Source organism: Megascapheus bottae, chromosome 6, assembly GCF_031878675.1.
Source record: "Megascapheus bottae isolate mThoBot1 chromosome 6, mThoBot2.hap1, whole genome shotgun sequence".
NCBI classification, from domain to species: domain Eukaryota; kingdom Metazoa; phylum Chordata; class Mammalia; order Rodentia; family Geomyidae; genus Megascapheus; species Megascapheus bottae.
The window spans coordinates 54961830-54974894 of NC_143514.1; the positions used below are offsets into that span (position 1 = coordinate 54961830).

Sequence of the window (13065 nt, forward strand, 5' to 3'; positions counted from 1 at the left end):
ACCCAGGGGACAAAACAAAAAAAAAACAAAAACACATTAAAAAAACAAAACAAAACAGGCACCAATGGTTCATGCTCATAATCCTACCTAGTCACAAGGAGGTTGAGTCTGACTATTAAGGTTCAATGAGTTCAAAGCCAGGCTGGGCAGGAAAGTGTGAGATTGTTATCTCCAATGAACCACCAAAAAAAAGAAAGAAGCTAGAAAGTAGAGCTGTGGCTTGAGTGGTGGAGTGCTAGCCTTGAGTATAAAAGCTCAGGGACAGTACCCAGGCCTTGAGTTGAAGTGCCATGACCACTACTACTACCAACAAACAAAACAATTCAAGGCAGGAAAATCCTTGAGACTCTTTATCTCTAGTTAACTAGCAAAAAGCTAAAAGTGGTGGCATGGTAGCATTCAGGTGATAGAGCACTAGCTGTGTGTGAAAAAAGGCAAATAATGAAGTTCAAGCAAAAGTACAAACTTTGACTTCAAGTCCCAGTAGAAGCACACACACACATGCATGCACACACATGCGTGCTGGTACACGCACACACACAAATAATTTATAGACTATGTTCTAACCCATGTGCCTTTAATATTACCAGTTTTACAATATGTCTCTGGTTTAAAACAGATTTACAAAATACTCGTGGTTTCTCACTATTGCCTAATAATATACTAAAATTTAGCATTGTGATGGGAGATGTTTTATACTGTTACGGTTGAAATGAAATGTCTGAATTTAACAGATTCAGAAGATTCCTGAAATGAATTGTAAATTATTTATTTCTTAAGTAATAAGATTGTTTTTTGAAGAATGTACTAATAAAGAATCTAGCTTTGTTCTCTTTTCTTGTATTACTTATTAACTTAGTTCAATAATACCATTCCTGGATTATCAAATTATAGTGGGACTGCAGGGTTGTTTTTTGTTGTTGCAAAGCCTATGCTGTTACTTGACTTGCTTGCTCTTTGTTATGGCTGGGCTAGAGCTCTACCACTTGAGCCTTGTTTCCAGCCTGTTCTTCCTTTGTTTAATTAGAATCTGAAAAACTACCTGGACTGGCTTTGAACCTCACCCTGAGGTTCAAAGTTCAGTCTTGAATAGATTGGACAACTGAGCGGGTTACCAGCTTAATTATACAATTTTTAACTTTAGGGATGTATACATGTAGATTTACATTTAGGGTTGAGGGTGTGGGTCAGGGAGTTGAATATCTGCCTAGCAAGTATAAGGCCTTGAGTTTAAACCCCAATACTACAAACTACTAGAAACAAACAAAAGGTACATTTAATGCCATCTTCTGCACAGTGGTTATAGTGTACTTCCTCCAAAATGTTTGACAATATTTTTCTTTTTTATTTTTTTGTGAGTCCTGGCACTTGAATGCTGCCTGGGCACTGGGCCCTGAGTTCTTCAGGTCAAGGCTACTGTCCTACCCTTGAGCCAAGCCCCACTTCTCATTTTCTAGAGGTCAACTGGAGATAAGAGTCTCAGGTCCTTTTGTGCCCGGGCTTGCTTTGAACCTTGATTCTCAGCTCTCAGCCTCCAGAGTAGCTAGGATTACAAGGCATGAGCCACCGCGCCTGGCTAATTCTAGCTTTTCTTTTTAATGACCATAAGGCTCTAATAGGATTTTTTTTACACTTTTATTTTGCATTTTTCAAGACAAAACACTGAATAGTTTAAGCGAATGATTATTCAATTCATGAAAAGATGGAATATAAACTAACTTAATATATGACATGACAAAAGATAACAGTTCAAAGCCGGGCCAGGCAAGAAAGTCCATGACATTTTTTTGTTGTTGTTCGTGGGGCTTGAACTCTGTTCCTGGACACTGTCCCTGAGCTCTTCAGCTCAAGGCTATGGTTCTACCACTCTGAGCCAGGGCACCACTTCTGGTTTTCTGGAGGTAAGAATTTCACAGACTTCCTGCCCAGGCTGGCTTTGAACCTTGAGCCTCAGATCTCAGCCTCTTTACGAGATAGGATTATAGATGTAAGCCAGCCACTGGCACCCAGCCCTGGGACTCTATCTCCACTTAACCACCAGAAAACCAGAAGTGGTAGACAGGGACAGTGCCCAGGCCCTGAGTTCAAGCCTCATGACCAACCAAATAAAATAAAATAAAAAACTTATAATATATAAATTCTTTTTCTAGGGAAAGAAATGAGTCAAACAAGGGAGTTGCTAACCAGCAACTTTACAAGGCTAGAAGCCAACAGGCTAATGTTACCAACAAAGTAATTTTACCTTTTTCTTTTTTTTTTGCCAGTCCTGGGCTTGAACTCTGGGCTAGAGTTCTACCACTTGAGCCTCCAGCTTTTTTCTATGCATGTGGCACTGAGGAATCGAACCTGGGTCTTCATGCATGCAAGGCAAGCACTCTACCACTAGGTCAAACCCCCGGCCCTAATTTTACCTTTTTTTTTTTTTTTTTTTTTGCCAGTTCTGGGGCTTGAACTCAGGGTCTGAACACTGTCTTTGGGCTTTCTCAAGGACAGAGCTCTACCACTTGACCCTCAGCACCAATTTGTGGCTTTTTTCTATGTATGTGGTACAGAAGAATCGAACCTGGTTCTTCGTGCATGCTAGGCAAGCACTCTATCACTAGGCCAAGCTCCTGGCTGTAATTTTATACGTATTCTATTTAATGAAGATTCTTGTGTCCTCTCTCTGGATAAATATTCTGAACCAGGAAAGTCATTGCAAATGAAAACAATGCCACTAAAGTGATTACTATCCTATAGGCTTTAAACCAGTTGGGATACTGTGGCAAGAGAAAAACTTCAACATGTAATGATATCCCCAAACCTACTACAATTGTGCCTATGGCCCCTGAAAGTCCCTCAGAAATAGAAATAAGGAAAGCAAACCATGAAAACATAACAGGAATTATACTATTAGCTAAATTAAGGTAGTCTGGTTTGGCTGGACTACCTTCTGGTAGAACAAAACCCCATCTGATTCCTCCCAAGAAAGCCAGGAAACTGGCTCCATAAGCCATCTGAGAAAAAGCTAATCCAGGAATATAGGTCTTTGTCAAGACCATGACCACTGGTGGAGCAACCAAGGGGATTAGTCCTACCAGAGTTAGAGACAGTACTGACTTTGGGCTATCAAGCAGGTAAGTGATAATGCTTCGTGGTCTGGCCACTGTTTGCTTTTCCTTCTTCTTAAAGCTGCATGGTGATGTATGGTAGTATTGTGTCTTGTTCAAACATACTAGAAATGATTGGAAAAGCTGAGGCCTTGGAAACAAAGGGGAATGCTTTTGTTGGAGAGCTATCTTGAAAGAAAGGGTATCCATTTTGCTGGCTCCTAGTCTCACTGTCAAAGGACATTTCAGCATCTATCAACAAAATAAGACCAGAAGACAAAATTAAAAGCAGAATTTACCACCAGACTCCTTGGTTAATTCCAGTCTAAAGAAAAACAAAAAGAATAAATAAAGACAACAAAAAATGCTATCTACAAACATTATTGTTGGTATTAGCAGTATATTTCATAATAAAATATGTAATTATTTCCTAATACATAATATGCAAATATTATGTCAATTGAAAAATTTAGAAAAGAAATAAAGCAGCATCAAGAACTAGGAATGCAAGTTGGTCAAGGTGGCTCACACTTGTAATCCTAGCTACTCAGGAGGCTGAGATCTGAAGATCGTGCCAGCCCAGGCACTAAAAAGTCGGTGACTCTTCTCTCCAATTAATCACCAGAAAGCCGGAAGTGACACTGTGGTTCAGGAGGTAGGGGGGTAGCCTTGACCTGAGTAGCTCAGTGACAGTACTCAGGCCCAGAGTTCAAGTCCTAGGATCCACAAAAAACAAAAAACCCCTAAGAATGCACTTTTAAGTAGAGAAAAGAAAATCTAAGATGGGGTGTGGGGGGGAGGGAAACGGGGACAAAAACATGAGAAGGGATATCAATATTCGAGAAGTAATGCACCCACTACCTGACAAACGTAACTAATCCCTCTGTACATTATTCCAGCAATAAAAAAATAAATAAAATTAAAAAGTAATAAAGGAAAATTTAAGCTGGGCACTGGGCTCATGACTGTAATCCTAGCTACTCAGGAGGCTGAGATCTAAGGATCACAAATCAAATTCAGCCTAGGCAGGAAAGAGACTTTTTTGGTTTTTGTGGGTTGTGGGGCTTGAACATGGCCTGAGCAGCACTATCCTGAGCTCTTCAGCTCAAGGCTACCTCCCTACCCTCAAGCCAAGCCCCACTTCCCATTTTCTAGAGGTTAATTGGAAATAAGAGTCCCAGGTCCTTTTGTGCCCAGGCTGGCTTTGAATCTTTATCCTCATTTCTTAGCCTCCAGAGTAGCTAGGACTGCAGGTGTGAGCCACAGCACCCGGCTTTTTTTCTTGTGCTAGTCTGGGGCTTGAACTCAGAGCCTGGGCACTGTCCTTGGGTTTTATCCAAGGCTATCGCTCTACTCCTTGAGTCACTGCACCACAGGCTTTTTTCTGTGTATGTGGTACTGTTGAACCCAGGTCTTCATTCATGCTAGGCAAGCCCTGTAGCACTAGGTCACACTCCTGGCCCCCCTAAGTGACTCTTATCTCCAACTAACCACCAGAAAGCCGGAAGTGGGGCTGTGACTTATGTGGTAGAGTGGTAACCTTGAACAAAAAAGCTCAGGCACGACACTCAAGTCCAATGTTCAAGCCCCATTACTAGCACATACAGAAAAAGAAACATCTACTCTGTGTGTGTGTGTGTGTGTGTGTGTGTGTGTGTCTGTGTCTGGCCATGCACCCACAGTCTCTGATCTTTTTTTTTTTTTTTTTTGCCATAGCTTCATGTGTCATGTTTTGGTGGTCAATTGAAGAGAAGAGTCTTAATTGACTCTCCTGGCTGGGCTGGGTTTGAACTGAAATCCTCAGATCTTAGCCTCCCAAGTAGCCAGGATTATAGGTGTGTGCCATAAGTACCCAGTACCAATTTAGAGTTTTTTTTTCTTTTTCTGGTTGGTCATGGGGCTTGTACACTGGGCCTGGGCTCTTCAGCCCAAGGCTAGTACTCTACCAATTGAGCTACAGTGTCACTTTGCCAATTTAGTTTTTATAAACATTGCTCTGCTTAGAATTGAAGCTTTCTTGAATTCCTTTCCAGTTTAAGGATCTGGTAGTAAATATTCTGTTTAAGTTTCCATTCTAATTCTTCCCACAGTGAACTAAAATTGTTTACTTGTCTTTAGTCTTAGAAGCCTTGAGCGGGACATATATTTTTACTTTAATAACTTTTCATCCTGTGCATAAAGTGAGCAGATACTAGACTTCAATTAAGAAAAATAAAAACAATGTTGGGTCATTTTTTTGGGGGGGGAGGGGGTGAATTTTTTTTTTTTGCCAGTCTTGGGGCTTAAACTCAGGGCCTCAGCACTATCCCTGAGCATCTGTGGCTCAAGGCTAACACTCTACCACTTGAGCCACAGCACCACTTCTGGCTTTTTCTGTTTATATGGTAGTGAGGAATTGAACCCAGGGTATGCTAGGTAAGCACTCTACCACTAAGCCACACTCCAGCTACAAAAAAAATCTTTATTTTTATGAATCCAAGTGAAGGGAGAGGATTCATCAAAATACAAACAAGTAAAATACTTAGTATATTATGTGATAAAAGCAATGGAGGGGGCCGGGAGTTTGGCCTAGTGGTAGAGTGCTTGCCTAGCATGCACAAAGCCCCGGGTTCGATTCCTTGGTACCACATACATAGCAAAAAAAAAAAAAAAAAAGCTGGACAGGGTGCTGAGACTCAAGTGGTAGAGTTCTAGCCTTGAGAAAGTCCAAGGACAGTGCTAAGGCCCTGAGCTCAAGCCCAGGACTGGCAAAAAAAAAAAAAAAAAAAAAAAAAAAAAAAAAGCAATGGAGAATTATAAAGCATGGCAGGAAAATGAAAACAAAGAAAAAAGGCCTTAAATTATTCTATTAATTTTGTTATTTAACTAGGGCTCAAAATATGGCTTAGTGGTAGAGTGCTTGCCTAGTATGCATGAAGCCTTGGGTCCTGTTCTTTAGTACCACATAAATAAAAAAAAGCCAGAAGTGGGTCTGTGGTTCAAGTAGTAGAGTGCTAGCCTTGAGGAAACTCAAGGTTAGTGCCCAGGCCCAGAGTTCAAGCCCTAGTTTACACACACAAAATATAATTGTCCCAGGGGCTGGGTATACGGCTTAGTAGAGTGCTTGCCTAATGTACATGAAGCCCGGATTCAATTCCCCAGTACCACAGAAAAAGAAAAAGCCAGAAGTGTCCCTATAGTTTAAGTGATAAAGTGCTAGCCTTGAGCAGAAGCTCAGGAACAGTGTCCAGGCTCTCAGTTCAAGCCCTAGGACTGTTTTGTTTTTGTTGTTGTTCTTATACTGCTTTAGCCAGAATAGTTTTGGTCAAGTAGTATTCAATATTTGCTGAATAAACCTACCTTTGAAGATGCTTGGGAAAAGTTCTGGATGAAGCGAAACATACTGGCTTGCACTTAAAAGTCTTCTTCAGGAAGATACGGAGCAATTCTGATTAGTGTATTTTTACAGCCGACTGGAGGAACTGAGTGAAACCCATGTTACTGTGTGTAAAACAATATTATTTAATCACTTTCATTTTTACACTTTTTAATAAGGTAACTCAGGAGAATTCCTTCAATAGAACATGGTTTCCTTTTAAAACAATCAGTGCTTTTCAAAGAGCCAGTACCAAGCAAAGGAAACAGATGTGTTCCCCCTCCCCCCCCCAGTTCTTTTAATTTGCTGTCTGGTGTAACAGAAAGAGCATTAATACAGAAAAAAGATATGAATTTTAGAAAACAGATATACCACTTCCAAACTGCAATATTGGACAAAGTGATTCCTAGAGGGCCAGTTTGCTCATCTTTAAAAATGGAAGGCCAGACCTGTACCCTTTGATTAACCACCATCCCATCCCATTTAGTTATCCACTTAGGAGGTTTAGAATTTACAACTTGAAATGACAGCAGGAACAAATGCAATTTAACTATATATTTTACATGCATTAAAATTCCCCACATTCGGATACTCTCTAACCAAGGTAGGTAGCAAGGCGTTACCCAACTCAGGAGTATTAAAAGTGATATGCGGCCAAGGCAACCGGTAGCTCACGTCTGTAAGCTACTCAGGGGGATGAGATCTGAGGACAGCAGTTTCAAGCCAGCTCCGACCTGAAAGTCCAATGAAACTCATTTCCAATTAACCGCAAAAAGTTAGAAGTGGAGCTGTGTGGCTCAAGTGGTAGAAAGCTAGCCTTGAGAAAGCCCAAGGACAGTGCTCAGGCCTGAGTTCAAGCGCCCATGCGCGTGTACGTACACGTACACACACGCAGGCGCGCGCGCTCAGGGACAGCATCCAAAATCCTAGTTCAAGCCCCGTCCAAAAAAAAAGGAGGAGGCCGGGAGTTTGGCCTAGTGGTAGAGTGTTTGCCTAGCATGCATGAAGACCCGGGTTCGATTCCTAGGTACCACATACATAGAAAAAAGCCGGAAATGGTGCTGAGGCTCAAGTGGTAGAGCTCTACCCTTGAGAAAAATCCAAGGACAGTGCTCAGGCCTTGAGCTCAAGCCCAGGACTGGCAAAAAAAAAAAAGGGGGGAAGGAGGGAGCATGGTCTAGTGATAGAGTGCTTTCCTAGCATGCACGAAGCCCTGGCTTTGATTCCTCCATACCACATATAGAGTAAAACATACCACAGACACAGAAAACAACAACAACAACAACAACAGAAGAGCTGTGGCTCAAGTAGTAGAGTTCTAGCCTTGAGAAAGCCCAAAACAGTGCCCATGACTGGCCAAAAAAAAGGGAAAAAATGTATATATATATATATATATATGTTGTCTATGTTGAAATTTAGAGATTGTAAGGACAGGGAGATTAGAGAGACCCCGGATTATGACCTTAATTAGGGAGAAAACTCTCAAATATTCCTATTTCCGCAGTGGGACGACGACAAACTCAGTCTCAAGCCCACATGTTAGGAAAAGGGATCGTAGCTTAGGAGCAGCGATCCTCGGCACTGTTTCTTTACTGGCAATTCTTGCTGACCTGCCCCCAGCATTCACCCTTGGTGGCCCCGATACTCACTCGGCCGCGGATTCGCGCAGGGACACGTAAAGCCGAGCGGAAAAAAGACCAGAAACTCGTGGGAACTGCACTTCCGGCGAGTGGCGCTACACTGCTCCTCCACTTCCTGAGAACGGAAAAAGGAAGAAAAAAGTCCGGGTAGGGACTTGAGCTAACTGGTTCCAACGCCCGGCTTTCTGTTTTGAGGACTTTTTGTTGTTGTTGTTCCTCTCTCCCTCTCTCTCTTTAATTCTTGAAGTCGGCTGTTGAACAAGGTACTTTAAAAATCTCGATTCCGGGGTCCCCAGCTACAAGAATCTGCCTGCAGAGTTCGTGAAGGTAGAGTGCAGTTACTCACTGGTGGCAGAAGGTAGGTGACTTTCGAGGCTGGGGCCAGATGTCGACATTACTTTTTATATTTTTACTTTGCAAAATCACGAGGTTTTTGGATTGACTGGGTGTTACTCTTCTGCTGGGCCTTTAGTACTCGAGGCTTTTCTTTGCTAGGACCTAGACACTTCATTAAATAACGAAGAGCTCAGAATTGTCACTTTTGTACATTCAGGTTTGGCGTTAAGAACTGTGGCTTGGGGGAGGGGTTGACCCAGAAGTATTCCTCCTGCCACCTAGGCTTGTTTTTTCTTGATTGCGTGACCTTGGCTAAGTCACTTATCAGTCTACTGAAGGATCCGGTGGTGGGCAGATTTAGCCCCTAAGGGTAATGTCTCTGTCTAAAGACGCTGAAGGCAAAGGTGGGCGGTCATTTATCTAGGGGTTTACTCCCGCCTGTGGCATCCCTTCCCCAGGATGGATTCTAGGCTAGTCAAACTTCCTTCCGGGTTGACAACCCCTCCCAAGGCTCAGCTTCCGGACAGGGAAGGGGCCGCCCGCAGCGAAATTTCCCTAACCGAAGGATCTTCTCGTCCGTTCAGGCTTTCACTTTTAGTTCCTTCTCCCGCTCTGCAAGCGCCGCCCCTTCACGTCGTGCGTTCCCGACGAGTCAGCGGGTTGGAGAAAAGGTTTTCCGGTTGGAAGCGCAGGCGCAGGCTCCGCCCGGGACCCCCTCCCTTCCCTGCGCTAGGGCGGGGCGCGACGCGCCTTCGGAGCCCGGGAACTACCACTCCCGGCGGGTAGCGCGCCAGGCTGCGCCGCGCAGTCCGGCTCCGCAGGCAGGGTGGCCCGCTGGGGGCTGGAGTCTCCTGGACGCGCGCACGTGAATCCCGGAGCTGGTGTGCGCCGGGAGGAAAACACACGTTCTTCTGAAACTGGTTTACTCATCCTGGTAGCGGTAGTTCGGCGACGCGAGCTTGCCCAGAGACAGGGTGTGAGAAGGTGAAGAAAGAACGGGGGGCCGGGGAAGGACGGTATACTCCTACACACCCCACTCGCTCCGGGACAGATGAGCAAGAGTACTAAACTCAGGCACTCAGGCTTCACAGGCGTGCCAGGGAAGGCAAAGGATCTGATTCGGAACTGGCGACCATGGCACCTGGGAGACCGTGCGTCGCCGGAAGCTCAAGAGCTGGGGGCGGGAAAGGGGTAACCGCCATTCATGTCCTCGCGGGCTGACAGCGTGAGGCTTCGGCGTTGCCCTGCTGAGCGGCTGAGTCCTGGGAGGGCCCATGCGCGTGCGCTCTAGCGGGTGGGTGTGTAAGGGGCGGGGCCGGTATGGGCGGGGCCAGCATGGGCGGGGCCAGCCCGGTCGTCGCTCCTCCTCCACCCCCCGTTCTGCCCCTCCTTGGGCCTTGTGGGCCGGGCAGCCATTTTGGGAAGAGCTTTGTTATGGTTGTAGGCGAGACACCTTTGCGGGTCTAAGAAGCTGGGTACGCGTCCTGAGACGCAGCGTCTTATCCTTGACCGTAGCCCCACCACTGCCGGGTGAGTGTGGTTTACGGACACCGAGCTGGAGGGGGACGCCGGAGTCTCCCGGTAGCTGGGCTCCGCCCGCTGCCTGGCCCGCCGTCTGGGAAAACTAGTTGGAGGAAGGTCGCACACAGGTGGTTGCGTGTCGGTCGGCCTGCCGAGGCCGGGCGCAGCGCCGGGGTCGGGCCGGCCGGGCGTTCCCCCGCGCGCCTGCCGTGCTGCCCCGAGCGTCGCCGCGGCCGCTCCGGAGCGCTTCGACTTCAACTTTGCTCTCCAGGTCGGAACGCTCACCTGCGGCGCTCTGGCTTCCCTCCAGGCGTTCCGGCTTTTGCTGGTGGTTCGGTGGCTGGGTTTACGGCTCTTAGAAAAAGAGCCAAAGACTTTTGTTTTCCATCTTGGAAGTCAAATGTGAGGTATCTCAGGAAGAAAAAAAGAGTTTTCACGCCCGGCGCCCGGGTGCTTTAGGGTAGTAAGTTTTAAGGAGTATCTACTATCTACCCCTGAACACGAGCAAAATAATGGTTTTGACCAACTTTAAATCTCTCCACCCCATGAAAATCAGAAGAAAGACTGAATCTAAAATGGCTGTAGCTTGGGGAAGTAGCCTGCTCTTCGGTAACTTAAATGCAGTAACATGTCGTAATATTTTAGTCGTTTTTACCCTGTGATATATTAAGTGGATCTTTTGATCTTGGAGGGGGGGGGCGTTAGTGTTCTACCTTTACAGCTTTGTATGCGAGGTGAAAAATGGGGCTCACGGAGTTTGCTTGCCCTAAAAGTTTACCGAAGAATGGGTTCGGGCTTTTCTTTTTAGTGGTTGCTTAGAGTTTTGAAATTGTGTTATGATGTTACTTCTGTTTGCCAAATTTGTGCCCTTTCGTTGGATTTATTTATTTATTTATTTATTTTTGCCAGTCCTGGGGACTGAACTCAGGGCCTGAGCACTGTCCCTGGGCTTTCTCAAGGCTAGAGCTCTGCCATTTGAGCCACAGCACCATTCCCGGCTTTTCTGTGTATGTGGTACCGAGGAATCGAACCGGGTCTTCCTGCATGCTAGGCAAGCACTCCAGGACAAACTCTCGGCCCCAGATTGTGATATTCTTTTGAATACTATAAACTGATACTGCTTACTGAGAAAACACGTTGCTAATGGTGGTTCATGTTTTTGGCTCAGTAAACAAAGTTGGGTTATTCCCTGAGCCCCATCAATAATAAAGTGATCATCTTCAACAGGATTAAATTTGTAATTTATTCAAGTGATTTCTCATTTCTAAAGTCTGTTCTATCAATAATGGTATATAAGTTTGTGACTTGTGCCAGTCATGGTGCTTAAACTCAGGTCTTGAGTGCTGAGCATTTTTTTCCCCCCTCAAAGTACACTACCACGTGAGCCTTTATCCACAAGTCCACTTTCAGCCTTTTCATTTTTGGCAGATAATTAGTGATGAATCTCATGGACATTTCTGCTTGGGCTGGCTTTGAACTTGAAGCCTCATATCTCAGCCTCCAGAGTATCCAGGATTACAGGCAGGGGCCACTGTCACCTGGCAGAAAGCTTTTTGTTTGTTTGATAAGTTTAAAAAAAAAATGGCAAGGGGGGGCCGGAAATTTGGCGTAGTGGTAGGGTGCCTGCCTAGCATGCACGAAGACCCAGGTTCAATTCCTCGGTACCACATACATATAAAAAGGCTGGAAGTGGTGCTGTGTCTCAAGTGGAAGAGTGCTAGCCTTGAGAAAAGCCTAAGAACAGTGCTCAGGCCCTGAGCTCAAGCCCAGAACTGGCAAAAAAAGAAAAAAAAAATGGCAAGAGGCCGCGAGTTTGCCCTAGTGGTAGAGTGCTTGCCTGGCATGCAGGAAGACCTGGGTTCGATTCCTCCACATACATATAAAAAGCTAGAAGTGGTGCTGTGGCTCAAATGCTAGCGTTCTGGCCTGGAGAAAACCCAAGGACAAGCTGGGCACACTGGCGCATGCCTGTAATCCTAGCTACTCAGGAGGCTGAGATCTGAGGATGAAGGTTCAATGCCAGCCTGGGCACAAAAGAACCTGAGACTTATCTCCAATTAACCTCTAGAAAACTGGAAGTGGGGCTTGGCTCCAGGGTAGGGTCCTAGTCTTAAGCTGAAGAGCTCAAGGACAGTGCCCAAGCTGAGTTCAAGCCCCATGGCCCATGGGGGAAAAGAAAAAGAAAACCTAAGGACAGTGCTCAGGCTCTGAGTTCAAGCCCATGTACTGGCTGAATGAATGAATGAATGAATGGCAAGGGCTGGGAATGTGGCTTAGTGTATAGTGCTTGCCTAACTAGCATGCGTTAAACCCTGGGTTCAATTCCTCAGTCCTACATAAACAGAAAAGGCTGGAAGTAGTGATGTGCCTCAAGTGGTAGAGTGCTAGCCCTGAGCAAAAAGAAGCTCAGGGACAGTGCCCAGGCCCAGACTTGAAGCTCCAGGACTGCTCCTTCCTGAAAAAAAAAAAAACTTAAATTAGTTCAAAGACCAGCAAAAAATTAAAAAAGGCCCTGGTTCTGGAGTTTGACCTCTGGGCCTGGGCCCTGTCTCTGTAGCACTCTTTTTTTTTTTTTTTTGCCAGTCCTGGGCTTGAGCTCAGGGCCTGAGCACTGTCCTTGGACTTTCTCAAGGCTAGAGCTCTACCACTTGAGCCTCAGCACCACTTCCGGCTTTTTTCTATATATGTGGTACCGAGGAATCGAACCTGGGTCTTCATGCATGGTAGGCAAGCACTTTAACCACTAGGCCAAACTCCCGGCCCCCTCTGTAGCACTCTTAACCGGCTTTTTGGTACTCAGGAATCGAACCCAGGGCTTCATGAATACTAGCCTCCACCACTAAGCCACATTTACAGCCTTATTTCTTTATGAAATTATAAAAGCAGGTTAATTGCTTAATGTTTTGACATTCTTGTTCACTGTACTTGAGACCTTTATTTCCTTTTTTTTTTTTTTTTTTGGTGGGTCATGGGGCTTGAACTGGGCTTGGGCTCTTGTCCCTGAGCTCTACAGCAAAGCTACCACCCTACCCTTAGCCAAGCCCCACTTCCTGTTTTCTAGAGGTTAATTGGAAATAAGAGTCTCAGGTTCTTTTGTGCTTGGGCCGGCTTTGAACCTTGATCG

General features: G+C 45.3%; 2 protein-coding genes across 5 annotated transcripts in view; one reads left to right on the forward strand and one right to left on the reverse strand.

Moving 5' to 3' along the window:
- Positions 1-818: 818 nt before the first annotated feature.
- Positions 819-8183, reverse strand: Tmem69 (transmembrane protein 69). Of its 2 annotated transcripts, none has more exons than XM_090334950.1 (3): positions 8094-8183; positions 6429-6569; positions 819-3341 (listed from the first exon to the last, which is right to left on the reverse strand). In XM_090334950.1, exons 2-3 carry the CDS (start codon positions 6468-6470, stop codon positions 2640-2642), a joined length of 744 nt encoding a protein of 247 aa, XP_090191076.1. In that variant the 5' UTR covers positions 6471-6569; positions 8094-8183; the 3' UTR covers positions 819-2639. The 2 variants fall into 2 exon arrangements, with proteins under 2 accessions (XP_090191076.1, XP_090191077.1); XM_090334951.1 differs by having other exon boundaries at positions 6429-6550; positions 8094-8175.
- A 155-nt stretch (positions 8184-8338) lies between these two features.
- The window catches only part of Gpbp1l1 (GC-rich promoter binding protein 1 like 1), a 45218-nt gene continuing 40491 nt past the window's right edge, over positions 8339-13065 (forward strand). The window contains exon 1 of one of the 3 annotated variants that reach the window (XM_090334948.1): positions 8339-8442. The gene's annotated coding sequence lies outside the window, so the exon portion shown is untranslated. Of the gene's footprint in view, positions 8443-9298; positions 9405-9819; positions 9951-13065 lie in introns of those variants that run through there. The other 2 variants (XM_090334947.1, XM_090334949.1) reach the window with 2 other exon arrangements.

Coding starts and splice junctions, on each gene's coding strand:
- Tmem69 (XM_090334950.1), bottom strand. CDS start 6,470: ATGTTTCGCTTCATCCAGAACTTTTCCCAAGCATCTTCAAAG. Junction 3,342..6,428: donor TTTCCCAAGCATCTTCAAAG/GTAGGTTTATTC, acceptor TTTTGTTGATAG/ATGCTGAAATGTCCTTTGAC.